Raw genomic sequence first — 15058 nt, 5'->3', positions numbered from 1 at the left:
CCCCGCCTGGACGCGGTGCTGTGCCCCCTGCTCTGGGTGACCCTGCTTGGGCAGGGGGTTGGGCTGGGTGACCCCCAGAGGACCCTGCCAACCCCGACCATTCTGGGATTCCATGATTTGGGAATATCGGGACCGTGAGCTGGAGTTTAGCACCAGTGGGCTGAGGCGGAAGGGTCGTTTCTAGGGGAGGAGGAGTGGGACGTCGAAGCAGCGTCCGTGCAGGGTGTTGGGGAGAACAAACTTCTTGACCGCTGCATTTGTAAACTTGTATTTTTAATGACCAGGCATCGAGTTAAAAATCCCGCTCTTGGTCCTCGTTTCCTGCGCTGATGGTGAACTTTGCCAGCCAAACCTCCGACAAATTGTTTTCTCTGATAACCAGTTACCACCGAGAAAGCAGATAGGCAAAAGCTCTTATCGTCTTGACGGGCAACGGGCTTGTTGTTGAAACTCAACCCAGAAGCCGTGTCAGCGTGTGGAGTTTGCACCTCGCCGTAACAATCTGTGCTTTTATCTGATCGGAGGGGGAGTTGATGACTTTCGAATGGCTCTTTGGCGGCGAGCCAGCCCCACTGTCATTTCATATTAACGTTCATTTTTTCTCCCCCCGTAGCCAGTCTGCTTCTTTCGGGAACGCTGTTTAAGGAGTGTGTATCCCATTCCTAGGGATACTGGGAAATGATATTTTAAAGTTCGGTGCCTCGGCCCGTTAGAGGGGTCCATAAAACAATCGCAGCAGCAAATGTGCAGTAACTAATCAAAACCACCGCCGCTAACCGCAGCAGCACTTCGTTCCCTTTCAAGAATAAAACCTCTTTTTTTTTTTGCCATGCCTTATCTCCCGTCTCATCAGGAAGGAGCTAATTAGATTCTTCTTAAAAAGTAAATATTGTCAGTTCGTTGATGGGTGGAGGTGACGGGAGGCGAGTCGCGCTCGCCGTCAACGTTGGCAAAGCGATGCAGAAGACAAAGTGAACTTATAAAAACCTGATAAAAAGCTATTTGAGTTGTAAAGGAGCTCGTTCCCCACGTAGGTGGTAGAACAACTTTCCCTTATGGTGGGTATGGCTTCTGGAGGCAGAGCCTGGGAGCGTCCGTGACCATCCCCAGCTTGGCGACGCGCGTTGGGGTTGCAGGTTTGGGGCCGTGTTCGCCTGATCTCAAGCAGTCAAGTTAATTTTAAAAACCCAAGTTAATTTTAAAAACCCAACGACGAAAAATTCAACTACTACGTGTCCACTGGTGTTTTAAGCCAATCTATTTAATTTCCCGTGGGGAGCGTTGGGTCTGTGCGCTTGGTCGGATGGGTTGGCTTGGTTGAGTTGTGACGGGTGGTGAAGGTGGAGTCGTTGCTCCAAAGCTTGCGGCAGCGGTTTCACAACTGACTAAAAATATTGAGAACTTGTGTTTAGGACTCTTGTAGGGCAGGCTTGAGGGGAAAACCCCCAAAGCCACGTCCTGCAAGGCTGAGTGTGTGGCAGAGCGATGTGCAGGTAGCATGAAAGAGATGGATGGCTGGGACAAGAAAACACGTAATAGAGGCAGAAGAGCTTTTCACAGAATCACAGAATCACAGAATGGTCAGGGTTGGAAGGGACCTCTGTGGGTCATCTAGTCCAACCTCCTGCCCAAGCAGGGTCACGTACATTAGGCTGTAGAGGACCTTGTCCAGGCGGGTCTGGAATATCTCCAGAGAAGGAGACTCCACAGCCTCCCTGGGCAGCTTGTGCCAGGGCTCCGTCACCCTCAGAGGGAAGAAGTTCTTCCTCATCTTCAGCTGGAGCTTCCTGTGCTTCAGTTTGTGCCCGTTGCCCCTTGTCCTGTCGCTGGGCACCACTGGGAAGAGTCTGGCGCCGTCCTCCTGACACCCACCCTGCAGATATTTGTAAGTATATATTAGGTCCCCTCGCAGCCTTCTCTTCTTCTTTTTCTCCTTGTTCCTTTGATTCTTCATTTCCCAAGGAACAACAGCAAAAGAGATGGGTTCTTCCAGTTGTATTCAGCCAACAAAACCTCCCAACTTCTCAGCTGTGGAGATGAAGGTCTCCTAGATGGCCCCATGGCCAACCCTGCTCCAGTTACAACAGCGAACGTAGGTCACTGACCTGAACCTGAACATGGAGGTGGAAAGCTCTCTTTGCTTCTTCTGTCGACCAGCCTGGAAGGAGCATTGCTGTCAGGGGGACTGGGATTGCTGCCGTGTCGGAGCAGCGTTGGGTGTTCCTGCCCTGCGAGGAGGCTGTGGGGCTGCTGTGCTGCTCACGCGGGGGAAGCGAGTAGCTGTGCTTGGAGGGGTTTTCGGCGACGTGAACCAAACGCTTTGTTGGTTATTGCTAAATTTCATGGTGGCTACGAACAGACGTTTGGTTTCTTACCTTTGTTTTTATTGTCACGGTAAGCAGAGGGTCGAGAGGTTGATAGTCTTGTATCATAGAGGCAATTTTACAGAATAATACAAAAATGCACTTGCTTTCATGTAAACCACACCAAAAGGTAAGGGGATTTTTTTTTTTTTTCTTTGATTTTGGTCCCTCGAGGGCTTTTTGCCTCCCCATAGCCCCAGGTCCCTCCGTTCGCAGAGGGCACGCTGGAGTGTCACCTATGCTTTGATGTGGTCGCTGAAGTGTGCCTCTCCGTTGCGCTCCCTGCGGATGCCTTGATGTGAAACAGAACGTTAAAACCCAAATGTTCGGGCTCTGCAGGTCGTTCTTCATCCTTCATGTGTCAGATCCATCGCAGGGTGGTTCTGCCGCACCCCCAGCCCGGGAAGGTGCGGGTAACAAGGTGGGGGTAGGAGTGGGGAGTTCCTTGGCGGTTAAGCCCAAATTTCTCCTTCGTTGCTTCCCCCGGGCCTCTCCCCAGCTCTCTCTTTCTCTCAAGGTGAAACTAAAACCTCGGTGACATCACCCAAGCCCACCGAAGTTAAAGAAAATTTCATATTTCTCACTTAGAGGTCACTTCAGTCCAGATTGTTTCCTGCCAAGCGTGGGGGCGGGGGGAAAATGCCCTCCTGCTCGTGGAAAAGCAATCACGATTTTTTCTGGCGCCCGCGTTGTGTCGTTCCAGCGTCGCGCCTCGGTGACCAGCTCCTCTCGTATCGCGCCGGCTCCTCGGGCTCCCGGCTGGTTGCACCCGTCGCGCGGTGAAGCCGTGGCTGCGCGAGGCGGGGGCTACGCGCTGGGGTGTGCTGGAAGGGAAGAAGCGTCAACTGGGTTCCCTTGGGGCCATTTGTCGGTTTTTAAGGTGGAAAACCTTGGAAAACATCTACTAGTTTAGAACTTGCCTCCACTCCCAAATTCCTAAGAGCAACGATCGCTCTTGGTGGGCTGAAAAGCTTTGGAGCTGTTGGGAGCGTCTCTGTGGCTGCTCTTTGTGGGTCTCTGAGAGGGGGAACATACATATAATTTTTTTTTCCCCCTCTTTTTTTGTTTTCTCAGTAGGTCCCTGGACTTTAATTCAGGTCAGAATTCTTCTCTTGACAAACTTCAGTTTGTTGGCAGAAAAATATGCGAAATGCAAAACATGGGTGTTTGAATGCAGGTGTTGAGCGATGTGTTTTAGTAGAAGGACAGATTTTCTTGACTTTGGGGCTTTCTCAATGCCAATATTTATCCAGTCCTATCAATATTTGATTTGGATCTTATCACTATTGACATCTGGTCAATGGATGTCACGTGTTCCTCTCGTAAGCGTAGCCGAAGCTGAAAGAAGACCTTGATACCTCTTGTTTGAAAAGAGATGGGGGACCGAGATAACGTGTCCTCCAAGGACATGTCCACAAGGTCCCCCCGTGGAGACCAATTCTGTGTTCAGCCTAAAATGCTGAATGTTACACGCTTAGGGCTTCAACAGTGAAGTTCAGAGTGAGCGGCAGCACCCTTCAGCTTGTTAGCCCAGATTTTTCCTCTCCCATGACCGATTTTCCTGCTGGGATCTCGCACCGCCCTGTTTAATGATCCGTTTCAAGCACGGCGTTTCAGCCAAAACTTTGCGTTTTCCCATTCTTTGATTTCTTCCCTTTCTAGAAGAAAAAAGATTACATAAGTTTGAGAGGTTTTAACGAGTACGCTGGGCTTGCTTTTGGTGTAATTTACTGTGGATTCAGTGTTATAACTTCATTACGCTTCGTTTGAGTAACTTATGTCAGAAATGGGCGTATCTGAGAGTGGAATCGAGCCTCGAATCTCTTTGTTGTGTGGGCTTCAGAAGGACCAAATGCCCGCTCCCCTTTTTGAAGTCCTAATTCTCTTTCTGTGATGTTGCAATGTCTTTCTATAGAGTTATGCCTCTGAAGTTCGAGATTTCTAATGCAAAAAATACCCCTTTTCCCCCAATTGCTGCGAGTATTGACGTTGTTGGCAAACTTTGTCTTCAGCAGCGTTCAGACAGACCTTTCCCTGTGGCTTTGTTGCGAGAATCCCTATTGTTGAGACTCATCCCTTCAGAGATCTTTTTAATGAGCTTGGTTGGTAGTCCCCGTGCTCAGCTGTTACTTCTCTTGTAGGAGAGCTTGTGGGGAACATCAGGGATACTACGGCTCTCCAACCACTAGAGGTCAAGATTGTGCTATGGCACAGCCCAGGGCTGCTCCTCCTGCAAGGTTTAGCTCCAGTTCCTGGTGCGACCACGTCCAGCGTCCGCTATATATATTGAATTGAATTACCAATTACCATGCTTGGCAATTAAGATGAAGCCGATTCACTGTGCACAGAATCACAGAATGGTAGGGGTTGTCAGGGACCTCTGTGGGTCACCCAGCCCAACCCCCTGCCCAAGCAGGGTCACCCAGAGCAGGCTGCACAGCACCACGGCCAGGCAGGGCTGGAATATCTCCAGAGAAGGAGACTCCACAGCCTCCCTGGGCAGCCTGGGCCAGGGCTCCGGCACCCTCAGAGGGAAGAAGTTCTTCCTCGGGTTCAGCTGGAGCTTCCTCTGCTTCAGTTTGTGCCCATTGCCCCTTGTCCTGTCGCTGGGCACCCCTGGAAAGAGTCTGGCCCCGTCCTCCTGACCCCCACCCTGCAGATATTTAGAGGCATTTCGAAGGTCCCCTCTCAGCCTTCTCTTCTCCAGGCTGAACAAGCCCAGCTCCCTGCGTCGTGGTCCTTCTCCCCGCCAGCGAGTTTTTGTTCGATGCCTTTTACAGCTCATTCTGTACATCAGCAACGTACAATTAAGCTCTCCTGGGGTACCACAAAAATGCTTTCAGGAACCTCTGGGGTCCAGATGTGGAATGCTTTGTGCTGACATGGGTTGAAAAGAGGAACAAATCCAACGGTTAAGTACGTCCTTTAATTTAGCCTGTGACAGTCACCACATGGCCTATGGGCTAATATTTCTGCATCTGTGCTGTAAATAGATCAATATGGCCGTATGATGGCTTTGGCATTTTGATTTGTGAAGAGTCAGAATATTGTTTGTATTGTTGCATAATCCCTCGAATGGTTTTGAAATGAATCTTCTGTTTTTTTGGAATATCTGGGTTAGGAAAAACATAACATTTCAAAGTCCCATGAAGTGTGTGTTTTATTTTGTCTCATTTGTCGTATTTCATGACTGATTGCATCTTTCTGGCTTTAAAAAAAAAAAATATATAAATGCGAGGATGCTCTCGTAAAACATAAAATCTGCTTTTTTTTTTCCTAGGCACAGCAGCAAAGAAACCTGGACAATATTGTGTCACAGCATCCCAGGATAAGCGAGGGAAAGAAGTCCAAGAAAGAAGTCTGCGCAAGCTCAGATCTGGAGGTAAAAAACACTAGCCCCATGTCAGAGCAAGATTCGGGTATCCTGGATGTTGAAGATGAGGATGAGGATGAAGAGGTAACTGTATAACATCAAATCCAGGAGATGGGCAGTTTGGGGGTGATGAGTGGCTTCTCGAACGGTGTTCGCACCTCGCTCAGTCCTGCGTGTTGCCGTGCGGCGTGTGGTGAATCCCAGAATCCCAGAATCCCAGAATCCCAGCATGGCTGGGGTTGGCAGGGCCCTCTGTGGGTCACCCAGGCCAACCCCCTGCCCAAGCAGGGTCACCCAGAGCAGGCTGCACAACACCGCGGCCAGGCGGGGCTGGAATATCTCCAGAGAAGGAGACTCCACAGCCTCCCTGGGCAGCCTGGGCCAGGGCTCCGGCACCCTCAGAGGGAAGAAGTTCTTCCTCATCTTCAGCTGGAGCTTCCTCTGCTTCAGTTTGTGCCCGTTGCCCCTTGTCCTGTCGCTGGGCACCACTGGAAAGAGTCTGGCCCCGTCCTCCTGACCTCCACCCTGCAGATATTTAGAGGCATTTCGAAGGTCCCCTCTCAGCCTTCTCTTCTCCAGGCTGAACAAGCCCAGCTCCCTCAGCCCTTCCTTGTAGCAGAGATGCTCCAGTCCCCTCCTCATCCTCGTAGCCCTCTGCTGGACTCTCTCCAGTAGCTCCTCATCTTTCTTGAAGTGGGGAGCCCAGAACTGGACACAGGACTCCAGATGGGGCCTCCCCAGGGCAGAGCAGAGCAGGAGGAGAACCTCCCTCGCCCTGCTGCCCACACTTCTCTTCATGCACCCCAGGATCCCGTTAGCTTTCTTGCACCGTCGTGCCCGTTCTCGTTAGTGGGCTCAGCAGAGGGGCCGAGCGTTGTGTGAGAACAGAACAGCCCACGTCTTCTGTCTCCCAGCCCAAGGGCTGCTCTGCTTCCTTGGGAAGGCAGTTTTCTATCTGTCCCTCATTGAAAAGAAGATGCCTTGCTGCGTAGCGCGCGAGATACTTGGCCTGTTCTGTGGGACGCGTGTCTCGGTAGCAGACACGTGCTTTGTGTTGGAAAGGATTGCACCGGGACGGATTATCTGAAATGCAGTTTTAATTCCTTGATGTGCTCCCTTCTTTTTCTCTCCCTTCCTGCCGCTGCTTCCTCCCACCGGCAGCCTGTCGTTAACCACAGAACTCAACCGCGCTGATAGCGTCGGGCCTCTCCTCGCTGCGCCCGAGGACACCGCACGCCGCGGGACATCGGGGATTCGCGGCTCTCGGAACGCGAGGGAGCCCCATCCCTCTGTGCTCCGGGAAGGGCGGCGTGGAGGTGCCTGCTCGCGGTGTGGGTCACCAGGCGTTGAGCTTTGTGGTGGGCTCGTCTTCTGCAGCCATGTAGTCTCGCGTTGAACCTTTGGCAAGTTTTATGTGCCAAGCTGGATGCTTTTTCTCTTACTGCTGAAGCCTCACTTAGGTCAAGAGAACGTTATTTTCAGCTGCAACCTGTAGCTGAGTTGGGTCCTGTTTGTTGCCCGGAGTTTGGTGGTCCATGGCCAGCCAGAGAAGAGGATGAAGAATGAGTTTCTGAAGTTTAGCGTGGGTTGCTCAAGTGGTTCTGTGCTCGTGTTCTGCCTTTTTCCCCTCCGTTTGGTTCTCTCCTCTTCATCTCTGCTGCGCTTCCAAAGCAGACGTAGGAGATGACCACTGACTTCGCAGGGACCAAGCTGCGGGGTGCGACCCAGACCCCTCACGCAGCTCTAGATGGACTGGGGTGGGTCTGGGTGGGCTATTTACTCCTCCTGCCTCAAAATGGAAATGGCGGAGAAGTTACACAAAAGAAAAATGATCGGGGAGGGCACATTTTTTGAAAACAAGCATTGATTTGAATAGATCTATTTTGATATTTCCCTGTTAAAAAAAGAAAAATCTGGTCCTTCAATAGTTCTGGTTCCACCTCTCTCTAGAAATCTCTCACTTCTGTGGAGTGGGTTCTCGCAAAACCGTGAGGCAGCGTGGGACGTGGCGGTACTCGTGGTGTAGGCAGAGTTTGAGTCAATTGGAATTGGAAATTAGAACTGGATTTCAATTAGAATTGAAGGGTAAAAGGAGAAGTGTAAGGAAAACATTAAGGAGGGAAGACTTTAAAGCCGATAATTTGTATGGCGCAGTTGGGAGGAATCTTTGAAGTCGTTTGATGAGCGGAATTGCCTCGAGGCAGCTGAAGCCCCATCTCCCGGGGCATTTAACACCAGGCTGGCAGTGAGTGAGTAAACCCGTAGTAGGGATGCCCATGCGGCAGGGAGAGTCGGGGTCGGGGGGCCCGGAGGGGTCCAGGGCGGTGGCAGCGGGTGCTGTCCGTGGTGATGAACCGGGGCGCAACAGGGTGGGAGCCCCCCAGTCTGCTCGGCCTGGCCAAGACCTCTCCTCCTCCTCTTCCTCTCCCCACTGTTGTCTTAGGGGGGAAAAGGGAAGGAGAAGGGGTTTGGATCCTGATGAGCTTAGCTCTTCCCCACACTCCTGCCACCTGGGGGTCTTTTCCTTTTTGGAAAGTAAATGATTTATTTATTAGTACAAATAGATCTCACATCTGGAAATGGAGCCGCTAAATCTGAAGGAGTGTCATGGGTGGCTGAAGGCCACATCTGAAGGCTGTGGATGTTGTCTAGTTAGGCTTTAGTAAAGCCTTTGACACCGACTGCCACAGCATTCCTGGAGAAACTGGCTGCTCGTGGCTTGGATGGCTGTATGCTTCACTGGGTAAAAAAACGGCTGGATGGCCGGGCCCAGGGAGTGGTGGTGAAAAGAGTTAAATGCAGTTGGCAGCCGGTCACAAGTGGTGTTCCCCAGGGCTCAGTGGTGGGGCCAGTTCTGTTTAACGTCTTTTATCAGTTATGGGGATGAGCCTCAGTCAATTTATGAACAACACCAGGTTGGGTGGGAGTGTCGATCTGCTCGAGGGTAGGAATGCTATACAGAAGGATCTGGTCAGGCTGGATCGATGGGCCGAAGCCAACTGTATGAGGTTCAACAAGGCCAAATGCCGGGTCCTGCACTTGGGTCAAAACAACCCCACGCAACGCTCCAGGCTTGGGGAGGAGTGGCTGGAGAGCTGCCCCACAGAAAAGGACCTGGGGGTGCTGGTCGACAGCTGGCTGAACATGAGCCAGCAGTGTGCCCAGGTGGCCAAGAAGGCCAACAGCATCCTGGCTTGGATCAGGAATGGTGTGGCCAGCAGGAGCAGGGAGGGGATCCTGCCCCTGTACTGGGCACTGGTGAGGCCGCACCTCGAGTGCTGTGTTCAGCTTTGGGTCCCTCACTCCAAGAAGGACATTGAGGGGTTGGAGCGTGTCCAGAGAAGGGCAGCGAGGCTGGGGAGGGGTCTGGAGCACAAGTCTGATGAGGAGGGGCTGAGGGAACTGGGGCTGTTCAGTCTGGAGAAGAGGAGGCTGAGGGGAGACCTTCTCGCTCTCTACAACTGCCTGGCAGGAGGGTGTAGTGAGGCAGGTGTAGGTCTCTTCTCCCAAGTAACCAGCGATAGGACAAGAGGCAATGGCTTCAAGTTGCGTCAGGGGAGGTTTAGGTTGGATATTATGAAGCATTCTTCACCTGAGGAGTGATAAAGCATTGGACCAGGCTGCCCAGGGAGGTGGTGGAGTCCCCATCCCTGGAGGTATTTAAAAGACCTCTAGAAGTGGTGCTTAGGGATGTGTTTAGTGGTGGACTTGTCCGACCACTAACCTAATGCTGCCTCAATGGTCTTAGAGGTCTTTTCCAACCGAAATGATTCCATGATTCTGTATCTGAAGGAGTGTCGTGTGTCTAGTGGCTTGACCCTGGCCAGTGGCTAAGCTCCCATGCCCCAGCAGACCTGGGGAGGCAATGTGAAGGGTAAAAGTGACAAAGCTCATGGGTCGAGGTAAAGATAGAGTAATAAGTGAAGGGAAAAGAACCCACCAAGTGATGCAAAGCTGATCACTCACCACCTCCCACCGGCAGACCGATGCCTGGCCAGTGTCTGAGCAATGTCTACTACTGAAAAAACCTACCCCTTTTACCCCAGTTTTATTGCTGAGCGTGATGTTACGTGGTGTGGAAGATCTCTTTGGTCAGTTGGGGTCAGCTGTCCCAGCAGTGTCCCCTCCTGGCCTCTCGCCCAGCCCCCGCTTGCTGGAGGGGTGCGGAGTGAGGAGCCTTGACGCTGCGCAAGCACGGTTTAGCAAGAGGTGAAACGCTGGTGTGTTGTCGACACTGGTTTGGTCACACAGCTAAACCACAGCATCATTATGGGCTGCAGGGAAGAAAACGAGCACCAGCCCAGCCCAAACCAGTACGGTGTGTAGAACGTTAATGGGAGCTTCTTTGGTAAGGGTTCTCCAAAGTTACAGGCCAACTGCGAAATTGCTTTTCGTGGTTGACGGTTTCATTCCTAGCTTTTCATCTTCTGGTGTGATGCTTTCTCCTTCTGATTATCTCCTCTGTGCAGGAATACTATTAATAAGGAGTTTGAGTCTCCAGAGTTAGTCCTAATCGCTTAAATTTGTTCAACGTGTTGGTTGTCCTGAGTGCGGGTGAACTGCATCTCGCTTCCTGCACATCCCCCATGTCCTGGAGCGCTGGAGAAGGCTTTCTGGGCTTGGGGGGACTGTACTGCATCAAGTGGGCACATGTCATTTGCTGTGCTCTGCCTCTCTCGGAGATTGCTCAGGCGTGTGCTTCTCGAGAAGACACGGAATGCTACTAACAAGAAAACCTGGAGAAGAAAGCACAGGTGGCCCCTTGTAGAATGAAGTCAGCAGAGAAGTAAAGAAATGATCCTGAAGCGTCCAAAGACCACAGTGGTAGCTCTTGCTCCTGACATCTCGTAGCCAATGAAGCCAACCAGGACCCGCAGGTTTCTGTTTGGAAGACAGCCAGTGACAACTGGTTGAATAGGGAAAGGGAAGAATGAAGGACTCCTTGCACCCACTCCTACTCAGAAGTGAGATCGAGGTGGTCCTAGGTATTTCTGATGAAGCTGAAGCAGGAGAGCTCCTGATCCTGGTGCATAGGCTGGAAAAAGTGGGATAAATACATATCTATGGATTTTTACTCTAGGAAGTATTTGAGGCCTTTCACCAGGCTGCGGTTGTGGAGTTCTCCACCTAGGCTGGACACACGGTTCTGGAGATCCCATGGTTCCTCACCCATATGGAGCAATTCCTTCATCCCTGCAGCAAAATTTACAGGAAAAGCTTTGAAAGAGAAGAAAGAGCCGAAGGGGTTTGCGGATGCAGTTGCGTGTATCCCAGTGTAGATCATTCTCTCCCTTGGAGTGGGATAAGAGAGCTCTGCCAGCTGCCTTCAAGAAGATGAATATGAGATGTGGTTCTCCACTCCTTTAGAGTTCTCCAGTTCGGAGACGTCATGGTCCAGACTTGTCCCACTGAAGTACAGATGCCTCACTGAGGTGGAAGCTGCCGCTATAATCAGGGAGCGGGCACAGCTGTAGCGAGCTGGGAGACGGCTTAAATTCGGTTTTTATGAATGTGGAGCTGCAGAAGGAGAATTTGCATTTCACAGTGAGTAGCTCCCCAGTCTCCTCAGTCTGTGCCAGCTGTTCCCTTTGTAGTGAAAAGCGTCCAGAAAACTACAAAGCCCCGTCCAGATTCTTCTCATTTTCAGGGCCTTTTCTTTTGTCGTCTCGTTGAACGCGGCAGGACGAACTCGCCTGCGTTGCGCCTCGTTTCTTCTTGTCCCCGAAAGCGACTGGTCAGGTGTCTGTGAAGTGGTTGGGCTGAACTGGACTCCCCGGTGCTCCTTTGTGAGAGAGGGGAAGTTCTAAGGAAGGGCATCGCGCTTCAGAACTGCGGCCGCTCAGCTGTCTTTGAAGAACAAACCAACAAATACCAGACGGTTTGCTGTTTGGAGAAGAGGTTTGGCACCCAGGACGTCAGCAGGTGTGAGGCGTAGCCAGAATTCGTCACGCTTCTGGCGTTCCCTCAGGTTGACCTGGCTGTAGGAAGAAGTTGTAGTTCTCTAAGCGAGCGTTACAAATTTCTTACAAATATTTTGGGAGCTAGAGCAGGGACCCCAGAGACCTCTCTTGACTTTCCCTGATATATGGCTTTGTTAGGTGGGGCCACCTGGCCACGTCCAGTACCACGGTACCCCGAGCATCTTCTTGACCGTGCAAACACATTCCGGGTTCTTCCCTGAGGTTAAGCCATGGGACACCCTGGGACAGTCACAGAACACAAAGGCCACACAACATGGAGCAAATCGACAGCACGGTTTGCTCTGTACCTCCTTTCAGCGTGGGGTAACGTGTTTCGTTGCTGCTGGTGCCCGAAGAGATTTGTTGAATCACAGAATCAATATTTTGGGTTGGAAGGGAGGTTTAAAGGCAGTCCAGTCCAACCCCCTGCCATGGGCATTGACATCTTCAACTGGATCAGGGTGCTCAGAGCCTGGTCCAACCTGGCCTGGAATGTTTCCAGATGGGGCATCGACCACCTCTCTGGGCAACCTGGTTCCAGGGCCTCACCACCCTCATGGTGAAGAATCTCTTCGTTACATCCAGTCTAAATCTCCTCTCTTCTAGTGTAAAACCATTACTCCTTGTCCTATTCCAACAGGCCCTGCTGAGAAGATTGTCCCCATCTTTCTTATAAGCCCCCTTTAAGTACTGGAAGGCCCCAAAAAGGTCTGCCCGGAGCCGGCTCTTCCCCAGGCTGAGCAGCCCCAGCTCTCCCAGCCTCTCCTCCCAGCAGAGGGGTTCCAGCCCTCAGATCATTGCTGGGGCCTCCTCTGGCCCTGCTTCAACAGCTCCAGGTCCGTTCTGTGCTGAGGGCTCCTGAGCTGGGTGCCAAGCAGAACCAACCCTACGTTCAGCAGTTGACTTTTACTCCAGAAAGTCAACGGACGCTTTCAGCACTGTGTGCGTTGCGTGAAGAGACCCAACCTCCTCAATGTCCTCCACTGGGCTTGAGCCTTTGGGGGTGCGGTGTCGTGTGTGCTCATGTTCCTCTGCTCCGGCTCATCCATGTACCGCAGACAACGGGCCCATGAGAAGGTTCACAGAACATCTCCCTTGAGTTCCTGGTGTTGAAGTCTGGAGGGTTTCCTCCCCTGACTGAAAGAGGGGCGAATGTATCTGTGCTTGTGTCATGTCTTCACGTCAAAAACGAGCGAGGATCGGCGATTCAAGACGTTGTGTCACGGATTTGTCTGAAGCCAGACCAGATCATCCCTGAACTCCGGGCCAGCCGTGCCTCGGTGGCAGCTACGGTTGAACGTTGCCGTTGAAATCTCGCCTTCCACGGGTTAAATTTGCTGCAGGCAGCGTTGAACTTGGGTGAAAAAGTTCCTGCAAAAATCGAGAAGCGAGGGTTTGGCTGTTTACGGGGACTGACAGGTCTGCCTCTGCTCCCCGCGCCGGGAGCGTGCGGCTGCGGGGCTGGTAACGGGCTTTGGGAAGCTCAATATTTTGTGGACTGGGAAAATTTTTTGGACAAGATGAATAAATTCTTTGTTCTGCAAATCAAAAGGGAAAAAAAAAAAAGATGGAGCTGAAGGGGAGACGTCAGGGGAGCAATCGGTCCTGCTGCTGGGGCGGCTCTCCTCCTCCTTTCGTTGTCGAGTTCCAACTCAGACATTTATTTATTTTTTGAAGACTGGTAGTGCAGCTGCGGCTGCGAAAATCGAGTCACTGCTCAAGGGGATGGGCTAAGCCTGAATTTTTCGATAATGTCTGAATATCTAAATGTTAGATAAATATCTACATATGTAAATATTAGAGATGTTTAGATTGTGCAAAGCGTTAAGCTAGCCACAGAGATAGTTTCTGCTATGCTGTGTATGCAGAGGGCTGTACTGGTCAGTCAGGCTTGGGGCGGACCTGCTGGAGAGCAGCTCCGCGGAGAGAGACCTGGGTGTCCTGGTGGATGACAGGTTGACCATGAGCCAGCAGCGTGCCCTGGGTGCCAAGAAGGCCAATGGGATCCTGGGGTGCATTAGGAGGAGTGTGGGCAGCAGGTTGAGGAAGGTTCTCCTTCCCCTCTGCTCTGCCCTGGGGAGGCCCCATCTGGAGTCCTGTGTCCAGTGCTGGGCTCCCCAGTTCAGAAAAGATGAGGAGCTACTGGAGAGAGTCCAGCGGAGGGCTATGAGGATGAGGAGGGGACTGGAGCATCCCTCCTACGAGGAGAGGCTGAGGGAGCTGGGCTTGTTCAGCCTGGAGAAGAGAAGGCTGAGAGGTGACCTTCGAAATGCCTCTAAATATCTGCAGGGTGGGGGTCAGGAGGACGGGGCCAGACTCTTTCCAGTGGTGCCCAGTGACAGGACAAGGGGCAATGGGCACAAACTGAAGCAGAGGAAGCTCCAGCTGAAGATGAGGAAGAACTTCTTCCCTCTGAGGGTGCCGGAGCCCTGGCCCAGGCTGCCCAGGGAGGCTGTGGAGTCTCCTTCTCTGGAGATATTCCAGCCCCGCCTGGCCGCGGTGCTGTGCAGCCTGCTGTGGGTGACCCTGCTTGGGCAGGGGGTTGGGCTGGGTGACCCCCAGAGGTCCCTGCTAACCCCCACCATTCTGTGATTCTGTGAAAGATTTCAAATGACAGAATTATCATTTCTTCTGGAGTAGGGCTATGGCTACACGCAGAAGAAGCGGTCTGTTCTTTTCCTTAAAACATATTGTCCGTGTGTACCCTGCGTAAAATCCTAGCGCGGTTTTTGGGTGTGTGGTGCCCTGTTCGCAAAATCATAGAATCATGAAATCATAGAATGCTTGGAAGGGACCTTAAAGATCATCTGGTTCCAACCCCCATGCCATGAGCAGGGACATCTCCCACCAGACCAGGTTGCTCAGAGCTCCATCCAACCTGGCCTTGAACCCTGCCAGGGAGGGGGCAGCCACAGCTTCTCTGGGCAGCCTGGGCTCTCACCACCCTCATGGGGAAGAATTTCTTCCTAATATCTCATCTAAATCTGCCCTCTTTTAGTTTAGAGCTGTTCCCCCTTGTCTGATCACTACACATCCTTGGGAAAATGCTTTCCTGTGGTCCAGGACTTGCGCTTCCAGGTCCGATAGCCTCCACCTAGAGCAGCGATTTGAAAGCTCTGAACGCCTCGGAGAAGTTCACTCTGCAGAACAGGCCGGCGTTTTTTGTCTGTGAGTGCGTGTGTGTGGGCTTAAAAGTTTTTGCAGAAGATCAGAGACTGCGAAAATGTTGCAGTCTGCTTTGAAAGAATTTCTCTGGGGGAGTAAACTCCGCTCTTGGCAATCTCCCGATTTCACAAACCTTTATCGGAAATATTTCTCCATGGACGATGTTCAAGTAGCGCCCCGAATCCTAGAGGAGCAAA

The 15058-nt window shown here is 51.9% G+C and overlaps 1 protein-coding gene across 5 annotated transcripts in view; it reads left to right on the top strand.

The window, feature by feature from the left end:
• EXOC6B (exocyst complex component 6B) overlaps positions 1-15058 on the top strand; it is a 368403-nt gene that overhangs the window by 159989 nt on the left and 193356 nt on the right. For 4 of the 5 annotated variants that reach the window (XM_075420231.1, XM_075420229.1, XM_075420228.1 and 1 more), the window contains one exon: positions 5644-5820. In XM_075420231.1, the coding sequence (XP_075276346.1) occupies positions 5644-5820 (177 nt within the window). The remainder of the gene's footprint in view (positions 1-5643; positions 5821-15058) is intronic. The other variant, XM_075420230.1, reaches the window with a different exon arrangement.

This window comes from Opisthocomus hoazin, chromosome 5 (assembly GCF_030867145.1).
Source record: "Opisthocomus hoazin isolate bOpiHoa1 chromosome 5, bOpiHoa1.hap1, whole genome shotgun sequence".
NCBI classification, from domain to species: Eukaryota; Metazoa; Chordata; class Aves; order Opisthocomiformes; family Opisthocomidae; genus Opisthocomus; species Opisthocomus hoazin.
Note: the sequence above shows the minus strand (reverse complement) of the source record. Positions and strands in the feature narration are given on the sequence as shown.